Source organism: Carassius auratus, chromosome 6 (genome assembly GCF_003368295.1).
Source record: "Carassius auratus strain Wakin chromosome 6, ASM336829v1, whole genome shotgun sequence".
Classification (NCBI taxonomy): domain Eukaryota; kingdom Metazoa; phylum Chordata; class Actinopteri; order Cypriniformes; family Cyprinidae; genus Carassius; species Carassius auratus.
The window spans coordinates 19,763,548-19,787,537 of NC_039248.1; the positions used below are offsets into that span (position 1 = coordinate 19,763,548).

Consider the following 23,990-nt stretch of genomic DNA (forward strand, 5'->3'; position numbering starts at 1 on the left):
ACAAAATCGAATTAAAACAACGTTGTGATGCAAATCAGATTGAAAATGCTTCTGATTATAAAATGTACAATGGAACTAGAAAATGTCGATCAGGAACATAATATAATATTGTCACTAAAGATGAGACCAATTATGACATCAGACTAACCCACATGGCTGTTTGAAGCAATTATCACACAAGAATGACACAGTACCATTGTGAGCATGAATGCTCGCTTTTTACTCTAGGAGAATAAAACAGCACACCGTACAACAAAGAATTCACGGATTATCATCCATTTGGTGTCTGATGCACAGAATCAGTGAAAAACAGCATTGATGGTACAAAGTACAATACTGTAGATTTGATGTACATAAAAGCCCTCAGTGAAATTACTAATGCTAAAGTGGGCATTAAAGGGTTTCTGTGTTAATTCGAGTGAAGCGGTTCCAGGCAGGGAGGCGGGGATCTTACTTATTCCTCTGTCTTCGTGACTGTCTTCATCTCTGTCATCTCGTTCGTTGTCCAGGTTGGACATCCGGACAGACATCTCTGATAAAAGAGACAGAGACAGGAAGACAGGTGAGAGAGAAGATTAGAAAGATGGGAAAATCCTGACCATATTTGATGAAATATATCTTCTCCTTTGGTCTACAGTCTCTCTCATAAAAAAAAGATTGCATACATCAAATCTCCTCAAATCATGCCCATGAAGGCCCATCAGACATTAAAAACAGAGGAAGGCCAATTCAAGGGAATATAGCATTCCAGTCTATTTATTTCTAGAAGGCATATTCAGACTAAAGTGGACTCTCTCAGACAGCTTGTGTAACTGCAAAACTGACTGGAACACAGACTGATTCAAACACATTTATATTGCATCAGACCAAGAAATACTTCCTAGTCATGCACATATAGAGACTGAATTTGGCTGAGACATGTGGGAGCACATGCAAGGGAAGAGGGAATTCGGCTCTTTAAATTACTTTAATATCCTCCTAAGGTCCTTTTAGCGGTCAGCTGTGCTTTAGTATCTCATTAGCACAGGGAGTAGCACACTTTAAAAGTGCACTCAATCATTTTTCCCTCATTAAAGTGAGTTTTACTTGCTCTTCTTCTGAAACAACTTTCCTTCTCAGGCTGACATCTTCAGCTTCTTTGTAAGAGATCACTTGTCACTTTCTAATCAGTTCTCAATTATAAAAGGTCCTGGTCTACATTTTATAATATTTGACTATCTTGTTTCCCTCTGAAATATGTCAAATAATAAATGTCACATTGTGCGCGTCGCCTTTAATTCAGTAATCTTTAACCCTGATTCTTTTTATTCAGTAGTAAACTATTAAAACCAAATCACAACAAAGTCAAACATAAAGCTGCTTGATAATGGCAAAAATCATGATCATGGTTATTTTGCACAATATTGCAATCCCAATTAACATAAGAGTGGGCAATATCACACATCTGATTACCCCCCCCCCCCACACACACACACAATAGCGGTACATTATTACGTATATTTTGCTGAAAAATAAAGATGCTGTGATATCAAAATTTTGACAGCAGTGAAATTTCACAATTCTTGATAATCAAAAATAAAATTAATAAAACACTGAACAGTCTGTATGTATTACATGTACACAGATTTATATTAAAGCTACTAAAGTTATTCAGTCAAGCAGTACATTTATTTTTCTTTATCTTTTGTTGTTTGATTAACATTAAGGACAGCAGCAGGTATTATTAGGCTCCTGCTACTCTAAGACTGAATGCACAGCTGTAATATACTGACATATCCGATATCTTTTTCTGTTCTGTTAATGTTCACTTTTGACATATATGTGTGTGTGTATTTGACTTTTAGCCATGTATCCGAAACCCAAAGTATACTTTGCTTGTCTGTGTAGCTTAGTTCCTCTTGAAAAGCACATACAGAAAGTCACCTGAGGAACAGCGTGAGTTCTCTTTAGCAGCTTAACGCACTTTTAACAACTGCCATCCTGCAGTAGACTGCATATTATAACAATCACATTACAAGATTTGACTGATCTGGACATTCTGTTTGGGATTTTAAGGAGAAGTTTCCCAACAGTCCCAGGTAAGAATCAGACTCAGACTAGACTCCGAGTGTCCAGACTCACCTTGTGCAGCCAGCGGGGACATGTGCTGATGGCTGCGACGGTGGATCTGGTGCCTGTAGGCATACACAGCTAACACCAGCACCATGATGCATCCCATAATCCCTCCTGCCACTGGCCCCACGGGCGCACTCTTGATCATATTCAGCGAAGCCAGCTCCTCATCTGCAAAGAGATGAAGAAATGAAAAAAATGAATTAAAGCATACACACTAGCAAAGATCCTCAAGGCACAATGTGGGACTCATGAAGTCAGTGCAATTCCAAACTTTTGTGCATATCTTTCCAAAACAAGCAAAACTAAATAATAGAAAGTCATTTTTTAGATGACTATTGTGACCCATCAATGCAATTTACCTACATATGCTATTATAAACAGAACAAATAATAACAGAAGTAAATAATAAGTAATAATAACAGACTACAGAAGTAGCAGCTCACCTAAAATGCCCAGTCCATCCACATAAGGACTTTTGGCACCCACAATCCCTCCAAAACATTCCTTCTGTAGGGCACAGTAAGGCTTATCCAGATGGGTCTTTCCGTCACTGTCCACCATACACCACTCACAGTCCAGAACACCAAAACAGTCACTACAACCCACACAAATAAAACCGAACATACAAAAAGCAGTGTTATAGAGATGGCTACACATACCAAATACATTTACCATGCAAAACTTTGGGGTCAGTAGGATTTTTAAAATGCATTTAAAAGATATTGCTTTTGTTTACCAAGGCAGTATTTATTTGATCAAAAATACAGTAAGACTGTAAAATATTACAACTAAAAATAACTTTACTATTTTAATATATTTAAAAAAGCCATTACTCCAGTCTTCACATGATATTTCAGAAATCATTTTAATAATATTAGGGCTGGCCGATAAATCACACGTGATTGTCATGTGCATCTCGTCAGTAAAGCTGGTTCTGTTCAGCCCTATCTAAAATGCTGATTTAGTTCTCAAGAAACATTTCTCATTATTATCAGTGTTGAAATCAGCTGTGCTGCTTTAATATTTTTGTGGAAACCATGACAATTTTTTTTTGATTATTTCAGGAACAGACAGTACTGAAGAACAGCATTTATTTGAAATAAAAGTCTTTTGTAACAATGAAAAATCTTTCCACCACCTATATGTTAAAACAATATACTAAAAATCATTTTATAAAATTCTTATAAAATTCTATTTTTATAGAATGCATATAAGCATTTTATATTACAAACTATACCTGTTTCAACAAATTAAATATACCATTTATTAGTAGTTTTGAATATGTATATTTAACACTAAGGTTTCATCAGTTAACATTAGTTAATTAATAAACTAACACTGAGCAATACATGTGTTACGGTATTTATTCATCTTTGTTAACGTAAATAATTTAACATAAGCGTTCAGCGTAAGTTCATATCAATTCAGGTCCATTAAAAGATATTAACAGATTGGCCTTTGGATTTTAATGAATGTTGAAAACACCATTAACTAAGATTAATAAGTATTTTAGAAGTGTTTTTCATTGCTAGTACATATAGTGAACTGATGTTAACAGATGAAACTTTCTTGTAAAGTGTTACCAACACAGACTTGGTTCTTTGAGTTTATGTTGAACGACAATGTGAGATAACTCATGAGCTTTTTGCGAGTCTTTGATTTTGACAGTCCCTAATAATAGCCGACATTGTATGATCTTGAGAAACACACATGCTTTTTGTTGTGGTCAGCGCAGGTTGTGAATAAGTGATGTGAGATTAGCTGTGTTAAGTAAAAGGAGAAACATTATTACTCTCAGAGACTCTGTGTTTCTGTTAAGGTCATGCTAAGGGCAGGCTGATCACAAATGATACAGTATATGGCCGTACCTGCTGGTGAAGCGCTGGCTGCATCTGGTGTTGATACACTGAGGCAGAGTGTCCTGTAGACTGGGCTCAATTACAGTCAAAGACAAAGGCTCCTGGTGCACGTCACAGCTCGGATTTCTATGCACACACAAAACAGCAGTAAGGCAAACTGAGTCAGTTAGGCCCCAAATACAACATGTAACTCATTTAAGTCAGCTATTTGTAACAGTCTGGCAACAATGTTGTTCTGTAGATAAATGGCATTCAACAGACAACAAATAATCAACAGTTATTATTACTGCTACACAGTAAGTATCCAGACTTTTTTTTTTTTTTACTACAGGTCTCTGTAGTAAAGGAGACATTTATTAGCATTCAAGTGTAAAAATTTTCACTAAAATGAACAGATGGCACAGTGACATAAAGCTAAATGCCTTGAGATCTCTCAGCTGGGAATAATGCGACAAACCTGAAAGTGTCTAAATGTCTATTGAGGAACAATCCTGAACTGACGGCTAATTGAGGACACAGGTGGCTGGATATCTATTCATCGTGACAAACAAGAACTTGATGAAGTGACGGGCAGAAGTGTGTGTGTTTGTGTGACTAAGTGTGATTCATTCCAGTGCATGCTGATGAGAATCTGGACATGTGGTCCAGTGATTAATTTCTGGATCATATACTGTGGCAGTCCATTTTCCAAGCACTTAAGGGGTAATCCAAACACATTGTGTACAACATGTATTATGTGTTAAAATGGGCTTAATGTCTACATCACCTTCAATAAATAACACAAGACTGTCCTGGAAACAGCAGCGGTTTACCTGTTCTCAGCGTTGGTGAGGTTGCCAGTACATTCATTCACCTCTAGAGGGCATTCACAGGGACACTCGCATTCATTCTGCTCCATTCTGAGGAAGATGAGAATACACGGAGAACATCTGTTTACAGGACTTTTTTTTAAATAGTTTTGCTAGTGTACTTCTAAAAACATGATAAAATAGCTTTTAGAAAGTAAATGCCTTTTAAATGAGCAGTCCTCAAATTTGGACAAATTCCGTTAAATGCACAAATTTTTGTCTAATCAATCTATATATAAAAAAAATTGATTTATCACTGTGTGTTATGACTAAAGACTCCTGGCATTTAATTGGCTATTACCTTGAGGGTTATATTCCACCAAAGTTAATAATAAATAAAATAAAATACATAAATATAATATACTGTATAAATAAATAAATGCAATTGAAAAGCTTGGGGTCAGTAAGATTGTTTTACAGTCATTTATATTTTTATATATGCAGTAAATTCATGAGAAATGACTTTTTAACTTTGTTTTCATCAAAATATCCTAATATGAATAGAGTATTAAAGATAAGAGTTGTGCACACTGTAAACCTTACCTGTGGCAGTTAAGACAGAGACGATCCACAGTACTGCAAGCACAGAAGGCCAGTGAATCACAGGTCTCGTTCACAATACCAGCAAATGCATTGGTTCCTGGGATACGAGTGAGCCGGTACTTTGAGCAGTGACTGCCATGCACAAGATTTGTCAGATCACCCTTAAAAATGACAAACGCACAGTAAGCCATTAACAATCATTTGAATTCATAACAGTCTTTCACACTGTGCATACAATTTCTCATTAAAAACAACAATTTATAATTTCCCAGCTGGTTATACTAGAAAGCACATCTGTTATGGCCACTACTAAAACAACCTCCACTAGGTGGCGTGCTAACATAACTAATACATTTGGCTGACTACATTTATATGGTAAAACAAAAACTGGCTGGATTGTCCGCTTCAAACTAAAATTTACAGTAACCGGATATTAAATAATGCATATGAGACTCCACTCACGACAATGCTGGTGTTGAACTTGTAGAACCGCTGCACGGTACGATCACTGAAACTGTTACACAGGTTCTTCTTCACAAAGTTGGGGTGGTTGAGAATGTCATTGGCCACTAGAGGCTCCTAAAGTCGAGCAAATCAGGGAGAAAATAATGAACTCAGTAAGATTGTTTTTCAGTTTCATTACCGAACTTTGAATATGATATGGCTGAAGAGTAATTAGTCCCCCATTTTCTAAGAACAAAAACATAAAACTGCCTATTTTTTTGTGAAAGACAAGTAAAGTTTATCCTCAGACCCACAGATCCTTACCTTGTGAGTGATATGTTGCTGTTCTGCTGGAGCGTGGCCCTTCGGGTCAATCAGGGTCGGATGGGCCACCAGATAGCCTCTGTCCTCCATGATAAAACACCTACAGATACACATACATAAGGACCAAGACAAACAGGATCAAGCACTCGGAGCCTTACAAAGATCCAAAATGACATTTAGAGGGGAAAGGTGGAAGGAAATGGTAGATGGCTTCCTGCATGCTCACAGGGTACCATCTGCAGTTCAGAACAGTTCGGGTTATTGTGTGGCACACTGAGGCATTCCACTTCACTAATCCTGTTTAATGACCATAGCACTGGAAACTCAAAGAACACTGAGGCCTCCACAGCACAGACAGATAAAGAGACAGAGAGAGCATGAAGAGGGACAAAGACAGAGACAAATAGAGTAGAAATAGAGTTAAGAAGAAAGAAAAAGGGAGGGAAGAGAGGCATGAGAGGGAAGGGTAAAATAGAGACAGAAAAGAAGGGAGCGAGGGAAAAATGGGGGCACTGGCACCTAACATAACAGGATGTGTCTGGAATGCAGCCCTAATCAGCTTATCTCCCTTTGTGTCTTTCAGTCAGTCCTGAAAAACGTGGCTTTTATATATTGCCTCAGTAACCGTGGCTTTTATATATTGCATCAGTAGGGTTTATTTGCACTGCTTGCAAAGATAAGCATTACTATTGCTTTTTATTAGGGTTCAAATATTGAGCTACAAACATGAATGATAAAGCAAATTGAACACTTTTTTATTATTATTACATACATATGGTTGACTACCCAAATTAAATTTCTGTTTAAATATGATACAAAAATAATCATGAAAAAAATATACTATTATACTTGAATATGCGTTATTTATTTATTTATATGACTACAAGACCTCAACGGACCTCAATAATAATTATTTTACAAATATTAAGAATAGCTTTAGATTAACATTTTTGATTAAAAAATAAATCAAATTAAATAATTACTTTATTGAATTTAAAAAGTTGGGATGAATTAATTATCTGAATTTGTAGTCGTTTTAGCTTATTTAAAAGTTTGTGTTACCTTATTGTAAAACATTTTAAGTCATCGTGAACTCTGCTGAGGCCCCCTGTTTCAAATAATATATATGTATCAAATATGTAAACTATTACATATTCAAGAACTGCATTTAAAATTAGAAAGGGAAATAAATACTAATGGAACAAACTAGAAAATTAATTCAGTTTTTTTTTTTGTACATTTATGTTTATATATATATATATAAACATATATATATTATATATTATTTATAATTATATATATATATATATATATATATATATATATATATATATATATATTATTTATTTATTTTTTGTTGTTGTTGTTCATCATCACTAATTCTCCTGTAATTGTTCATCCATTCTTCCTGGCCAAAGGTTTCCATAAACATGAGTTTACACAGAGTTTAATGGTGTTCTGCTCTAATATTTCAGTAGTGTATAAAACTGTAACTTTGTACTCATTTACTCAACAACTAGGCTTGTAACTTCAGCTAAGCCATTTCTCTGAATATCATAAGCAACCGCCCTAGCAATAATAAAAACTTGACAACTGCCACAATACCCTAGTATCACTGCAGCTACTTTAAAATTAGCACAACCTAAATTATTTTTTGGAAAAATAAATATCATTATTCCAGTCTTTATACTTTTCCCTTCTCATCTCTCCTCTCTCTACATCCAGCCCTCCCTCACAGTTTCTTGATCCCCACCTCAGATCGTTTTCTCATTCCATCTCCACCTATCCTAAAAGAGGGAGCTTAGAGGCATGCAGAGAAGACTTAAGTGAATGCCTCTTTTTCAAACAAAAGCAAATCTGATTAGTTTCATTTGAAAGAGCCTCTGTGGGGCATCGATAGCTTCAGGCACTACGCTGGACACCCCAGCCAGCACACTGGGGTCTTGGCAGACACTAGAGAGTTTGAGAAGAAATGAGATGGGGGTTGGGTGTGGTGGGAAGGCCTTACCGGATTTTGTTGCCCTTGTCCTGGTTGCAGATGGGCAGGAGATCCAACAGAACTTTGTAGAAGTAGCGCAGAGTGAAATCAATGCCCATAACCGCTACTGTGTAACCCGAAGCCTTTTGGGAACTGGGAAAGGAGGCAGATAAGTGTGTTGAACAATATGAAGAATAAGGAGATCTACAGTATGATGGGTCACCGCTGTAGAGCTTTAGATCAGATCACTACATAGGTCACATTTCCTCCTCTTAAGAGAGAACTGATTGGAAAACGTGAAGGGAAAACACTTTTTATCTACACTAGACATTCTGGAACACTGCCAGCTTCATCATATCTCTACACACACACACACACACACACGCGTGCACGCACTGTGCAAAGCAGCGACCCGACAGTGATAAGGCAGTTGTTTTTCATTTGCAACAGGTACTATTACGTACCACCTATGCTATGCTTTTTTTCAACTAGAGAGGCAATTTATGAAAAAAGTAAGTTAAAGGGATAGTTTTCATGCAAAACAAAAGTTTCATTCATGGTAAATTATAACAAACTACACTAGGCTTGATGTCAAACATTCCTAGTTATGTGTTTCTTGTAAACAGCAGTGATATGTCAGGTTTGAATGTGCACGAAGATTTGATGCTGAATAAAAAAATTAATCAATAAAAGGGTGAATAATGACTTTTACATAGCACACAATTCCTATGAGTATGAACTACTTTTAGTAAGGGTTCTTTTTGGAGTTAGTGTAAAGCACTGGCCATTTCATTGTAGGGAAAAAAAAATAAAAAAATTCGAGAGTGAGTACAATTTTTATGTTGTGGTGGACCTATTCATTTAATTCTCTATAATTAAGTTATTTATATCATTGTTTTAAAGTCTGATCCATACAAGCATCCAAAAAACAGCTAGTGTCAGAATAAGCAAAAATAAATGAATATCCACATTACAAAAGCCGTAACACATAGCAAATTATGTCTAAACAATGCTTCTCAAACTTTTGGACTTACGGACCCCCAACACAATATTCAAAAGGGCCCCCTCCTCTTATACAGACTAAGATATTTTTCTACCATTATTATGACAAAACTGCTTGTTTTAAAACAGAACAGAAGGAGGGAGTACACCCATATGTATATATATAAAAATAATTTTTCAATAAAATGTTTTTAAGAAAAAAAGTTATTCAGAGTGGAAAGACCTCTAGAATTTTTTTTACAAATATATTAATCATTTATTACTTAAATGACTTATCCTGTGGCCCCCTGGTTGAGATCCAATAGGTTTAAACATGAAATGTGACCCTTAAACAACTGACCTAGAGGCGTGGATGGTGTGGCTAATAGTGACCACATAGCCCGCCCCACCAATGTCCAGGTAGGGTCCAGTAAAAGTGATGAGACCAGGATTGGCTACAGCATGTAGGTACCTAAAAAACAAAAGGATCACTAATTAGACCACATTTTAAACAGAAATTCATAAATGTATCGAAGTTAGCTGAACTTTTTTTTATTTCCTATGCAATATATTTGTATTAAAAATACACCCTTTTTTTGTACTGTGTCCAGCTGAATGTGAACACAAAATACCTTCTTGGGAATCTGTCAGTTTGCAAAGCTTAGTCAACAGACTGTGGGATCTGTTGACCAGCGTCCCACTAGGAGTTTGAAGACCTCCGTCCTGAGGCTCAAATCTTACCATCGTCTCCTGGTGGGATCGAAGGCTTTGTCCATGAGAGAACCGGGGTAAATCCGCAGCACCCCATTGGGCGTTGCTATGTAACGCCTCACAATGTAGCAGTTGAGGCTGCTCATCTCCATAAGACTCATCCATTCATCTGTCACGTGACTGGTGGCCATCACCTCATTCCTCACAGAAGACTGGAAGACCAAAGGAGGGGGGTGTTAAAGAATTCTACTAAGCAGAGCATCATAAAGACTGGTACGCTGCATTTCCCAAACGAAAAAGAAGAATTAAAGAGGAGAGGAAGACTTCCAACTAAGATCTAACCATGTGACCACTAACTGTGAAAGATTGAGTCATTCCTAGGTTGGCTATGAGACACGTGTTGCTGAGATGGCGGCCAGTAAGAGTGTGTCTGTGTGTACCTTCAGGCCTGGGTTGGCTATGAGCCGGGTGTTGTCACTCAGGTAAGCTGTGTAGTGCTCCACCATGCGCTTGGTCTCTGGCTGACTCAAGTGCTCATATGGAGAGGAGAAACTACCAGCAGACAACATCACTGTGGGACTCTCTGAAGAAAAAGAGAGATGAATAAGTTGTGCTGCACTGCTGCTTAATTACATTAGCCCCGAACCATTATCAAGCATCCCTTAGTAACAGTAATGTTCTCTAACCAAAAAAAGTACACTGTTAAAAAAAGTATGGGGTTATTAATTTAATTTAGGAAAGAAATGAAAATGTTTATTCAGCAAGGGCCTATTAAACTTAAAAACCGCATGTTCCCAATATTAAGCAACTCAATCTTTTTCAGCATTTATAATAGATAAGAAAAGTTACCAAATCAGCGTATTAGAATGATCATGTGACACTGAAGACTGGAGGGATGGAAATTCTGCTGAAAATTCAGCTTTGACGAAGGGATATATTGCATTAAATAGATTAAAAACAAAAAATAGTAACTTTAAATTGTAATAATATTCAACAATATTACTGTTTTACTATATTTTTAATTAGATAATTACAGCTTGGGTGGGCATAACAGACTTTTTTCAACCCCCCCCAATAAAAACATAAGTCATATACAGTACACTTGTAATATATTAAAGCAATATGCCCCAAGAAGCCATGGTTTACAGTGAATTTATAACAGCTATGGGGCGTTGTTAGACACGATGTGAAATGGAGTGCCTAAAACCCCCTTAGCTGTTATAAATTCACTGTAATCCACGGCTTCTTGCTTTTATTAAACGGTTATTCAATATACGTAGTGAGGTTTCACAAAATAAAACCAAGCAAATAAAATGTAAAGATAATAATAAAAATATTCTTCTTCCACCAAACAACGCAGTTCAATGCAGTTCCTCCCCAGAAAAGGTTGTGGTTCCAGTAAAGAGGTTGTCGAGCAACACACAGACATAAACGAAGGTGTATCTTTGTAGAGTAATTTACAACAACTTTGAACGCGGCTCAGCCAATCAGATTCAAGGACCAGAACTATCCGTTTTATAAATATATATATCTGCTTCATGTCATGTCTAACAACGCCCCTTAGCTGTTATAAATTCACTGTAAACTACGGTTTCTTGGGGCTTATTGTTCAATATGTATATATATATATATATATATATATATATATATATATATATATATATATATATATATATATATATATATATTTATTTATTTATTTATTTTTTATATACTTTTATACTTTTTCCACAGTTAACACATTAACACATTTATTTCCCTTTAATAATAATATTATGAAGTTAAAATATACTTTAACAGCAAAACAACTTCTGACATGCAGTCCATTTATTTGGTGTTTGTTGGTAAAAATTCACCTGTTGAGCAAAGGCAAAGAAACTTTTATAATTGTTCCATCTGGATTTGATATAGTTTTATAAAAAAGAAATGTCTCGCTCTGTTTTCAGAGAAACAAGCTCTGCATTGTAAGTCCTAACAACTTTGAGAATAGCATGCACAATTTGTTTCCCCCCAAGCAGTTAAGATCAATGTTTTATCTGGGCTTACCGACTGTAGCGAGCTGTTTGAAGTGGAGGCAGGAGCTGGGCTGGCCCAGCAGATCCAGGCGGTGGTACAGGAGTTTGCTGCTAGGGGCCGTGTTCAGATTTTTCAGTTGCTTCACCGGGATCTCCGGCTGAACATAAACTATACACAATATAAACGAAGTGTCCTGAACCTGCAAATCAGGGATCAAGATCAGTAAAAATTCAAAGTGAATATATAAAACAACATACAAAGAGTCTGGTTTTCCCTCAGCCTGATCTAAGCCGATGCTTGTTCCACTGCGGAGGAATAGCTTACCAGTTTCCAAGCGTAGCTGACATTGTAGGCATCTCGGCTGGGATCACGTAGACGGTTCATGTGCCAAGACAGAGAGGAGTTGACAGGGACAGCAATGACCTGACTCCCCAGAGGCAGACTAACAAGAAACGCACACCATGAGCTTAGCAATCACGTGAGTAACACAGTAAACTCGAGCTTACTACTGCAGAAAGCCAGGTCTTTTTGAAATCCCGCACACCCTCACCTGAGGATATTTTGATGCACAGCAGCAAACCCTGGGATGTTCTCATAGTGGATGATGTCTGTGTGGAGGGGAGCTTCAGTCATCAGGTAAGGTCGGGTGAGTGACGGATGCATGAGGGTGTAGCCTGAAACGTTATTTTAAATAGAATTTAATATAATATGTAAAATAAAAAAAAAACACTACACTATATGTGAATGCCTAATTTGTATATGAAATGCATAACTTTTCCTTGCAAGCTGTGACTGTTTCCTGGTCTAATATACTGTAGTTTTTAACAAACTGTATATTGTTACAGCTTTACAACTACTAGGTTACACACATAAACTGTGGCCTGCACAGTACAGGGAGAGACTTCCTTTAGAAACGAGCTGAGAGGCAGTGCTACGTCGTCTCTTTACTGAACAGCTGGAGACAGCAGGTGCCACTTCATTATCCCAGTCATTAGGACAGAGCGTATACTCTCAGGAACAGATAATCACCCTCATTTTATTACATATGTAATACAACACAACCTTTTAGTGCAAAGTGGCCATTTCTGCAGGGCTTATCGGATTGTTTTAATAAGTATTAAGTGGAGGTTAACAGCGTTTTAAATTCAGAGACACTTCACCCTGCTGGGGGAAGTCATGGAAAAACAAATAGATGTTATGTAGAGCAGGATGAAGAAAGTGTAAATGAAAGCTAGTCAAAATAAGGCCAACAGTGCTTAATTTCATTCTTTGGTGGAAACATTTAAAGTCCATTCTCCCTAAAAAGTTCAAATCCACAGAGTTTTGCTGGTCCCACTTCGAGAAACTGGCATGATGTCAACCTAATGTGGGACAGCTGATTCCCCAAATGAACTGTTAAAGGTTAACGGTCTTCAGTTCAGTGTTTTGTGCCAGTGAAGATCAGTCAGAGCTCCAAATTAATGGTGAAGTTAGAAAGTCAAGCTGAAGTGAGGCAAACAGGGAAACGTGTAAAACAAGCTTGGCTCATTCTGGCTAATGGAATCAGGTGGATCTCAACCAAAAAACAATCATCAGTGTGTGCATCTTCCTACCTTTATTGTCTATGAGGAATGTATATGAGGCCAGGGAGTCCTGGTAGTAGGTGACGTCCTCCAGTATGTATGCCAGATTCACGTCCACTCCAACGACACCCAGCAACAAGTTCCCAAAGTAGCATGGCCGGCTGACGGTCATGATGAAACCTACAAACAGAAAAGAAGTTCCTTTATCTGTCCCCATATTAATAAGCCAATTTATGTAAATGGTAATTCGTGAAGAAATATTATTAACTGTGAGATAAAAGCCATTGGCAAAAGACAAGCGATACTAAAAAAACAACAATGAGCAAAGCAGATATGCTTTTTTTTTTCCTTGATAAAATCACGTTTTTAAAATTGTCATCATTTTATAGGTTTTCTCTTTTTTATTTATTTATTTATAATAAAACAAATTTAAAAAAAAAAAATAAATATATATATATATATATATATATATTTTAAATTAAATTATGACTGTTCCTTCATCTCTTCCAGGCATAATTCCATCATAGCCTAATACAGTTTAATTAAAAATTAGAAAATAAAATGAGACATTTTTATGAAGCAATAAAAAAAGTAAAGTAAATATTATTTGTGAGCAGAATTGTATTATGCATCATTTAAAATGAAGCTATAACTTCATCAGAATGACTTTCGGTCTAGCAGCCCCATAAGAGCAGACTCTGCATTTGTGATTTTTGGCTTTACTTATAGTTTAAGTTTACAGTATATAGCACCATGGAAACTTTCTGGTTCAGAGCCGCTCCTTCTGAGGTCTTCTGAGTACATATGGTTTGTCAGAGGGAATGTTAATGTGCCAGACTTGCTCTTGATGCCAAGTTCAAGATCTTAACTTACCGTCTCCCATCTGGTCCGCATAAGGCAAGCTGAAGGAGGCCACGTCGATCATTCGATTGGGGAGATTGATGTAGAAGCGGCCCACGGTGGTCTCCAGGTTACTGAGCTGGTTTAAAACCATCATGCTGCCCTTCACGACAGGAAGTGCAGAACGATCTGGAATGCCATACTTAACAGAGTTCTGCTCGGCCAGGTCTCGCAAGAACGCCAGCTCCTTCAATCCCGTTACTCCTTCTGAGGATGAAGGTATAGAAAAACTAATTAAAATAGACATTATATGCTCAATATCAATGTGTTATGTGTCTCTTGTGCACCACTGGGTTTTGGAACAAAGCTAGTATCAACCAATTTATCTAAATGTTCGCAGATATTGCAGGTGTTTGTAAAGGTTTGTTTCTCTGGCCTATTTAGAGTGCAGCATAGTAATAGAAAGCCATTCATATCCCACACGGATTACTTAACCGCAGAGCTAAAAATCACACTTAATCTATTTCCATCATGAAATGGTGGTTTTGGACCTGTAACAGAAAGAATAGGAGGTTTTTGTTACTCAGTCTTTCCCTTTTGGAGGAACATTCAATTCTGTTGAATTGTTATTGGACTGGACGTAAATTTCAACACTCCAGTCGATTAATCTGACACTGTGACAGGTTTTAATATGTGAATATAATACAACTTGTCATAAATGAACTAGACTTCAAATAAACAGGGAAATATGAGTAATTCCCTGTGTGTGTGTCCTTCAGAGCCTAACAATGCCCAGTCAAAGTAGTGTAACCTGCATTGCCAAGCTAATCAATCTGAATCATATCTCTGAGTCATCTAATGCATAAAAAGGCCTTTCTCACTCTTTCATGTCACTGAGTGGCCTTTGATGTATTGTCGCATTTCTCCTTCTTCTTTTCGATTATCTGCTTTTAAATTTTCATGATGCCAAACTAATGTATGCTAATAGCAGGCTAATACATGCGGGGAGAGGAACAGCTGAGGAGAGCAATATAATAGAGAGTGGTTTCTTATGTGTAAACGCACACACATACAAAGACCAGAAGAAAGATGAAGGGGCGTCAAAACAGCTGAGCATGTTTTGAAAAAAGACAAACATGCACACAGGTGTTCACCATGAGCCCTTGTGGCCCGTAAGACAAAGAGTTCATAAAAAAAGCAGCGCTCCTTGTCTGTATCTCACCGTTCATGAGAGCATAGGTGAGGATCATGACCGAGTTGTTGAGGTGGCGGTTCTCCTCTTTGACCACGCTGAGGGTTGCTCTCTTTTCGTGCTCGGATGAGTCTCGGGAGGTGACGCCTGATGACAGGTAGATTATCACCATGTCGGTATCTGTGAGAGGAAAGACGATCAATAATCAATAATCGATCATACTGAATACAATAACTGACCTCGGGTCAATTTGAGAACATAACAAAATAAGGTTTTTAATACTCTAGTAACTATTTCTCAGGGACCAATTCTTCAATCTTTAAGTCTGCATATATATATATATATATATATATATATATATATATGTATATATATATATATATATATATATAATAAAATTTGATTAACATTTTTTTCTTGCTTTTTACATTTCTTTTTTTTTTATCAATTCCTACCAGAATAATAATTAATTACCCCCCCCCCAAAAAAAAAAAAAAACCTGTATTCCGAAAGAAAGCAATAAAATTATAAATTAAATTATAAATTAGCTGACTGATTTCTTCGTTAAAGTTATTTGTTATTTTAAATTAGGCATAGCGTGCCCTATATTGTTGTTTTTATTTTAGTATTTTTATTTGTTTTGTCACTAAAAGTTCTGTTTTATAAATAGGCTAAAGTGAGTTTGACGTTGTATTTTGTTGTTGCATTCAAACAATTGATGCTGAACTGCCGCTGATTCGAAAGTGAAAGTTAAATGCGCACAATGCTTTTAAGCGTTTTAAAAGTGAAGGACAGCCAGGAAAAGAGTTAAATTCAAACAAACTAAAAACAAACAATTGTTTAATGTCGAAATTGGCGCTATTTGAAAGTGAAAGTAAAATGTACATGCTGCTTTTACATACTATTTAAAAGAGAAGGAAAGAGAGGAAAAGCCTCTTGTTAACACTAAACATAAAATACAAGGTAGGAAATTACATGGTGTTAGTAAATCTAATTTAAATAAGCTTTGACTCTTACTAGTCGGCTGTCTGGTGACGTTGCTTGTGTTCCTTAACAACTGAAAGGCTTTCTGGAAGCCCAGTGCATGCTGGGTGGAGCTGTCAGATGCTTTAATGTTGTTGATGAAGGTGCTCATCTTCCTCTTAGTCTCGCTGGTAGCAGGTGAGAGGAAGCTCTTGTAGCACTGATCCAGAGAACAGGAACGAACAGTATCTGCTATTGTCAACACTGAGATCTGAGGGGGAAAAAAGAACATTGAGTGCCAAAAGAACAATTGCAATCCGGTGAGGTGATGACGTCACTTCCTTACTTTATCATGCTCATCGATGGAGTTGAGGATGATTAGTGCAGCATCACGGGCGATCTGGAGTTGGGTCTCAGTGACGGAGGCACCATGGTCTATGATCACTACAATATGTTTCGACTGTGGCCTTACTGCCGAAACATACACAGGCCTGCCAACACACAGAAACAAAGATTTACGGTCTCCTTATTTGCAGAATGCAAGAACCCTGCACAACGACTTTTCCTGGACTCTGATGGCAAGAAGCCAAGTGTAGTCCTGGCGTGATTCCCACTCTCTTCGCTACAGTGTTTGTGCAAGAGATCCTGCACTCTATTGTGTTGTTTTTGGAAACCCTTTCCAACTTCAACACTAAGAAAAATCTGCCCATATTGCCTAAATCACCTATATATATCCTATAAGTGGTTAAGAACCTGTGAGTACTAGATTTGTTGTTCAATCTCCAGCAGGACGAGAGAAGTTGTGGGAACGGCAGCAGAAATGAGCCCATCTTTCAGCACAGGCACACATTGCCCACAACACTGGGTGGCAGATTCCAGTGGGGTTTAGCAGGGGTGACCCTGCATTCCAGTCAAGGGCATGGGGCCTATTGTAACTACGTTAAACAGACCTAAAAGGCCTCTCTAGAATGTAATTTACACTCAGCCACACAAGACGCTAATTTCTGAGGTGCTTATGACAGAGTGAGCGATTAACTTACAGATCAGTTTTTATACAAAAAGAGAAAATAACCTTTAGTTAGTTTTTAGCTAAAAGATGGGGACCAAGAAAAGATATCTTTATTTAAAAATACAAATATAAAGACAAAAACAGAGCATTTGACTTTTTTTAAACAAGTAAGTACTTGGCTGAAATTTCTAAAGATTTCTAATAGAAACAGCTTCTTTTAAAAATGCAGTTTTGACAAATGTATTTGGATGTTGTGCGTGAATGGTTAAAAAATTAGAAAGTCTTATTACCAAGCATGCCCTAAATACAGTGATAACTATGGGATTCAATATCTTGCTACAGGGCATATCAGTGTTCAGAATGAAAACTTAGGACATTGTGTGTGTGTGTGTGTGTGTGTGTGTGTGTGTGCGTGTGTGTGCGTATGTGCGTGCGTGCGCTCTTGTTTTTGTGACATATCAGGACACAACTCTGCATAATGACATGGGTATGACACAGGTATTACAAGGAGAGGGTGACTTATGAGGACATAACCCATGTCCCCATTTTTCAAAATGCTTATAAACCATACAGAATGAGTTTTTTCCTGAAAGTAAAAATACACAGTTTCCTATGAGGGTCAGGGTTAGGTGTAGGGTTGGTGTAGGGCCACAGAATATACAGTTTCTACAGTATAAAAACCATTACGCCTATGGGATGTCCCCACTTTTCACAAAAACAAACGTGTGTGTGTGTGTGTGTGTGTGTGTGAGAGTGAGTGAGTGAGAGAGAGAGAGAGAGAGAGAGAGAGAGAGAGAGAGAGAGAGAGAGAGAGAGAGAGCTCTTTGTACCTGCTCCTGTGCTCATATGTGCCCTTGCAGTGAAACTTGTGAGCAGGAAACACAGTGAAAATACCCTCCTCTGAGCTGAAGTACTGCCACTTGATCCCTGGATTAGACTTCAGGTTGTCTGCCAGCACTACAGTCAAAGAGAAAGCAAGAATAGTTTGAAAAGTTTAATATCTTTTGTATTACTCTATGGTCTTTTCTTGAAAAATAAATAAATAAAATAAAAAAATTATTATAAAAGTTATCAACCAGTTGATTTTGTTATCCATTTTTTTTTTCAATAACAATCACTACATGTCAAGTCATAAATCATTATAAACGTTTAAAGCAGAATGTTTCATAGAAACACTAGTATCTAAATGTCCCAAATTCTCAAAGACAATCATCCAGAACTAATTTAATATGCCATGCAGCATGGATCTATATGAATGGTGTGTGCACTTGAAGTAGGCAGCTGTAGGGTTCATGTCAGTTGAACAGGCCCCAGCTGTGTGACGGCCGGAGCCCAGACAAGCTGATCCTTTCCAAACACTCGAGAAGCACAGCGATCACCACTCTGCTGCCATCAATTCAAGTGTTTATTTACTTAACAGGAGCCGGGAAGTGAAGGAAAGTGGGCAAAAGAACAAGAAAAGACAGGAAAGGAAGGAATACAACAAAGAGAGGCAGTGGAGGCATTCAAAAGGGCAGAAGTCTGATTATATGTATGATCCTTTTCAGAATGTACTTTAGTAATACTACTTGGATATTTTACACCATAAATAAAAAAAGGAAGAATATGTGCCAAGAAATGTCACTCAGGTCAAATAAATAACCTGCAATTCACCCTGCCGACATCTTTAAGTGGTTTATGGATTCAAAATGTTAACTCAAACAATACAAGGCCAATATTATATAATATAATAAAATATAAAACATTAATAAAAGAAGTAAAGGTTTAGAGTAAACACTAGCTTTAGCCTTTCCTAATTAATTATGACTTTCATAATTATGATCTAAAGTCATTACATTTCTGTGGAAACCTGCAAAGGAAAAATGGATGCTAAGCACGAACAGGCATCCCAACCACAAATGAGCCATCAATCCATACCCAAAGTATAAACAGGAACTTTACAGCATGCTGTTGACAGCTTTAAAAAATCATACACATGTGCCGTCCCAAAGTGCTTAATCCTGTGTCCAGTGTTTAGAGCAGCTGAGAAGCAGAGTCATGACGTTACACCCCTTCATTTCCTCTATCCCTTCATTGCACTTTAAGTCTTCACTGAATGTAATATTTCTTCTCGCTTACGGTGCTGTCAATTTCATGGTTATTTTTAACTCCAAAAATCGTTGCATTTGCCTCTTCCTTACTTACACTCTCTCATTCAGCCAGTGGGAATGGCTGTGTATTTCAGTGACACTGAAAAGCTAAAAGTTGTGTCTGAGTAGGCTATAAGCCTAAATAGTGTGTCCCAAAACACAGTAAACTGCAATGGATTTCTCATGCTTTTGTGGCTAAAACGGACTCCAATCCCTTGAAATCAAACACAAGAAGAGTTTGTGATAGTGTTCTGCAAGTTCCAGTCCTCCATAACATTTTATCCTCAACCTGATAAAAAAGTAGCATTATTGTGATATCTTGTTCTAACAAATCAGTAATTGGTAAATCAGTTTTTCTTAACCAATTATCATTATTATTATAAGTTATTTAGCTTTTAAATCGAAGGCTTACTGTGAAACTGTAATGACTTGGCTAACGTTTTTCTTTTTGTAGGTTTTTTTGATGAACAGAAAGTTCAAAAGAAGAGCACTTCTTATAACATTACTATTTAATGGATCTTTGCTAAATAAATGTATTAATTTCTTAAATGTGTTGTGGTACTTTCCTAAACGCACAGCAAAGTCTGACACGGAAAAGAAGAAATTGTTGAATAAACTCATTATTTTTGTTTTCTTTGTGCACAAAAATGATTCTCGTGGCTTAATTAAATTACGGTTGAACCACTGATGTCACTTGGACTGTTTTAATGATGTCCTAACTACTTTTTTGTGCCTTGAACATGGTAGTTGCACGGTCAGAAAGCTCTCGGATTTCATCAAAAATATCTTTAATGTGTTCCAAAGATGAACAAAGATCTTACGGGTTTGGAATGACATGAGGGTAAGTAATTAATGACAGAATTAAAATTTTTAGGTGAACTATCCCTTTAATAGTACTTATTTTTCTATCAGCAACAAAAGTAGTACAACCTACTGCCTATTAAGTTGGGACGCAGTCTTATGACAGTCGGGGGAACTCTTACAGAACACTGAGAAGTAAACAAACTTTGAAGAGGAGTAAAGGGTGAAACAAAGGAGTGTGTGTGTGTGTGTGTGTGGGGGGGGGGTGTTCGCAAATAAGAACCAAACCTACAAACTAAATCAAAGACATCACAACACACACAAACACAACATTATCTCTCTCTCTCTCTCTCTCTCTCTCTTTTTCTTTCTTGCTCTCATCACTCTATTCTCAAGGTTTTTCCTCCCTCTTAATTGTTTTGTCTCTTTTCTCCCTCTTCCCCCCTCCTCCTCTTTTCATCAATGTTTAGACTAACAGGGATCAAACATGACTGATGACTGCCTGCATGGTTAGCAGGGTCAGTATTCAGTGACAAATGGAGGGAGAGCGGTAACATGAACTCCCGATGACTGCCTAACAAAAATAAGCATCTGTATGAAGATGAATTGAGAGCATCTGTTCTGGAGGGAGAGCCAGAACCAATCAGTTCATAAAGACGGTTCAAAAAACTATTCGACATCTCACTATGCACCATTTTAGATATTTTAATATCTAAATATATAAGGGGGGACCATGTGATTCAATTCATAAATATAATCAGATTATTTTAAAGAATTTATCAAATTTGGAGTCAGACTAACTACTTGATGAATTCATACAGAGGTTACTGAATTTACCGATTCGGTTGACAAACCCAGCTGTTGACACTGGCGCAGTGTATAAAGTGATAAAAACATAAACTTCCTGATTAGTGAGGTACAGCAGATATAAAAGGGGAAAAGAGTGCAGAGGTACAAAGCTGTGGTCACTTAAAAGGGAAAGGAATAAAAACAGGATGAGAGGAGAGAAAATGAAGCATTTCCACGTGCAAATCAGCAAGGTCACGTATTCAACAGCCTTTTTCATTTTCTGTCTCACTCTAAAGGCCAAAAAATCTTTGAAGATTTGACGTCAGGAAAGCAATATTGTTCTTTGCAAATGGTTGCTATGGCAGCAGCTGGATAAGTGAAAATTGGCTTTGGGTTTTTGAAGCTTAGACAATGTGTGTGTGTGTGTGTGTGTGTGTGTGTGTGTGTGTGTGTGTGTGTGTGTGTGTTTTATACACACCAGAGTTGAGGTCTCGTCCTGGGTTGAAAGCTCGACTATTGACGGTAAGGGAGAGACGATCACAGCTGATGGTCTTCGAAACATTGGTGTTAAAATTACCATCAAATCTGAAATCAGACAGAAGAAGAAAAAAACATCAGTACAGATTCTTTTAACCAGTGATAATTAGAAAGTGACACGGAAGAAAATACGGTCCAGCACTTGAGCAGTGAGTGTTCAGTTTGGTCAAGGCCTCAGTCATGAAGAAAAATGAAGCTGAAGTGTTTCTTATGCTGTAATAACAGCTTTTACAGTTGTGTGGTAAAACCCCCTGAGGAAAACTGCATCGATATCTATTTCTACCAGCTGCACAGCTCTTGTGCTGAAGATGAAAGAGAAAGATGGAGGGATGCAGTCTGAAGGGACAGAAGAATGACGAAGAGCAGATGGGAGAACCCTTTTGATTTTATTTACAGCATCCAACACTTTTAGACAGGCATGAAGAGGTATATTTGTATATAAATATAAAAAAAAACTGCGCAAAAAAAAAAAAAAAAAACATGCACTGCTAAGATTCAGTAAACTTGTTTAAATATTTACTGAAAAAATATTTTATTCAACAAACATGCATTAAATTGACTAAAAATACAGTGGAGAGATTTTTAGTGTTGGAAAAAAATATTTTATTTCAAACTCACTGTTCATCAAAAAATCCTGAAAAAAGTAACACAGATTCCACAAAAAATGAAAATTAAATTAAGCAGAACAGCATTACTGACACCAAAATAAAAAATAAAAAAAATTATTGAGCACCAAATATTAAGATTAATTAAAAAAAGTTTTCTGAAGGATCATGTGACACTGAAGACTGGAGTAATAGCTGCGGAAATATATATCTTAAAATAGCAAATAGTTATTTAAAATTATAATAACAAAATATTTCTTTATACTGTATTTTACTGTATTATGAGCAAAAAGGTTTCTAAATAAAATAAAATATTACCTGAATGATTGTGTACATACATAAATATAAAAACAGAAAAATATATAGATTTATACTAGTCTTACTATTACTTTTAAGAATGAAAACTCAAAATTATTTTAATTATTAATTTTCTGTATTTTTAACTAAAACCGTAACTGGTAAATTTACCCAGTAACACCCAGGTATTAATCCAATAATGCAATGCACAAAACACACTCTGACTGGCAAAAAAACATGTTTATCCACACCGCAAATAGACGAGCAGTAATGCAGTCTGACTTGCTTTCTCTTGCATAGTTTTGGTTTGAAAATGAGGACATCATTCAACCCGTCCATTTTGGCATTCAGATGGATTCACACTAAAGAGAGAGAATTTTTTTGCGTGTACACACACACTCACACACAGTATATTGGAAAATCTTCTGTTTGGCTTGGCTGATAATAAGCCCATTTAATGTGCCATCTATGCAGAGTTATATGATTAGTTGCATATTGACGCCATTGATTAGTGGCGCAGTGACCATTAGTGATCAGCAGCCCGATTAGATCAGTAATTAACAATCGTGAGTTTTGTCTATTCAGAATGTGCTCCAAAACAGATAATATTTCATAGCCGCCCATTATGCTGCGGTTTCAGGTCTCTGCCTGCACTAATCGAGCACTGATCTAAGCAGTGTCTCCAGAGATCTTGCACTGCCACACTCGCTTTCATCTCCCTTATGACTCTACAAAAACACTGCTGCACAAACACACACTATCTCTGTAACAAGCTCTAGCCATCATTTCCTCATCATTTGCCAACCGACTGGCAGATGCTGCATGTGTCTTTCTGTACTTCTTCTTCACACAACACCCATCCTGCACTGCTCTCCCCTAAATGCATCGCTTTTGTCCTTTGCCACATGAACTATGCATGTTCTTTTCCTTCACCCATTACTAAAATAGTGTCTTTCTCACCGTCGGGTTCATTTCTATCCCCCATTATCGTCATCTCACAGAGCCGGAGCGGGGCTGCGGTTTGATTGACGGCTGCCTTGATGTGCAAAGCGCTTTGAACTTCAGTCATTTAATTCCCATCAGGCCCTAGTCATTAGAATTCTCCTTCAACACACTTTACATGTGGCGGCAAAGCAAATGTGCTAGATAAAAAATAAATTTGCAAGCTGCTTTGAATTTTACATCAGAAAAAAGACGGGAGAGAACGAGCAAGCAAAAGAGAAATGGGGGAAAGAGCGAGTTATGAAAATATATACTGAATAAAAGCTTGAGACTTATAGAGACTTGTTTGATTTCAGTTCAATATGCAAATTAAGGGCTCTGCAAAAGCATTGAGAAAGAATGAGGAGAGGAAAAAAAAGGAATGAATGGAAAACAAGCCCTCAGGTATTGTTCAGCTTGCATGGTGTAAAAAAAATGTATCCGACCGAAAATAACCAAGAACTTG

General features: G+C 37.0%; 1 protein-coding gene across 2 annotated transcripts in view; it reads right to left on the reverse strand.

Annotated features, from left to right (window-relative positions):
- Positions 1–23,990, reverse strand: part of cachd1 (cache domain containing 1) — a 66,046-nt gene that overhangs the window by 3,283 nt on the left and 38,773 nt on the right. For both annotated transcript variants that reach the window (XM_026264977.1, XM_026264984.1), the window contains exons 4-25: positions 21,583–21,689; positions 18,216–18,342; positions 16,723–16,867; positions 16,431–16,647; positions 15,444–15,593; positions 14,255–14,488; positions 13,412–13,561; positions 12,370–12,493; positions 12,144–12,261; positions 11,850–12,018; positions 10,244–10,386; positions 9,834–10,015; positions 9,454–9,564; positions 8,142–8,264; positions 6,134–6,233; positions 5,828–5,944; positions 5,366–5,526; positions 4,787–4,873; positions 3,984–4,100; positions 2,559–2,710; positions 2,122–2,283; positions 455–532 (exon numbers count right to left, since the gene is read on the reverse strand). In XM_026264977.1, coding sequence (XP_026120762.1) covers positions 455–532; positions 2,122–2,283; positions 2,559–2,710; positions 3,984–4,100; positions 4,787–4,873; positions 5,366–5,526; positions 5,828–5,944; positions 6,134–6,233; positions 8,142–8,264; positions 9,454–9,564; positions 9,834–10,015; positions 10,244–10,386; positions 11,850–12,018; positions 12,144–12,261; positions 12,370–12,493; positions 13,412–13,561; positions 14,255–14,488; positions 15,444–15,593; positions 16,431–16,647; positions 16,723–16,867; positions 18,216–18,342; positions 21,583–21,689 — 3,074 coding nt within the window. The remainder of the gene's footprint in view (positions 1–454; positions 533–2,121; positions 2,284–2,558; positions 2,711–3,983; positions 4,101–4,786; positions 4,874–5,365; positions 5,527–5,827; positions 5,945–6,133; positions 6,234–8,141; positions 8,265–9,453; positions 9,565–9,833; positions 10,016–10,243; positions 10,387–11,849; positions 12,019–12,143; positions 12,262–12,369; positions 12,494–13,411; positions 13,562–14,254; positions 14,489–15,443; positions 15,594–16,430; positions 16,648–16,722; positions 16,868–18,215; positions 18,343–21,582; positions 21,690–23,990) is intronic.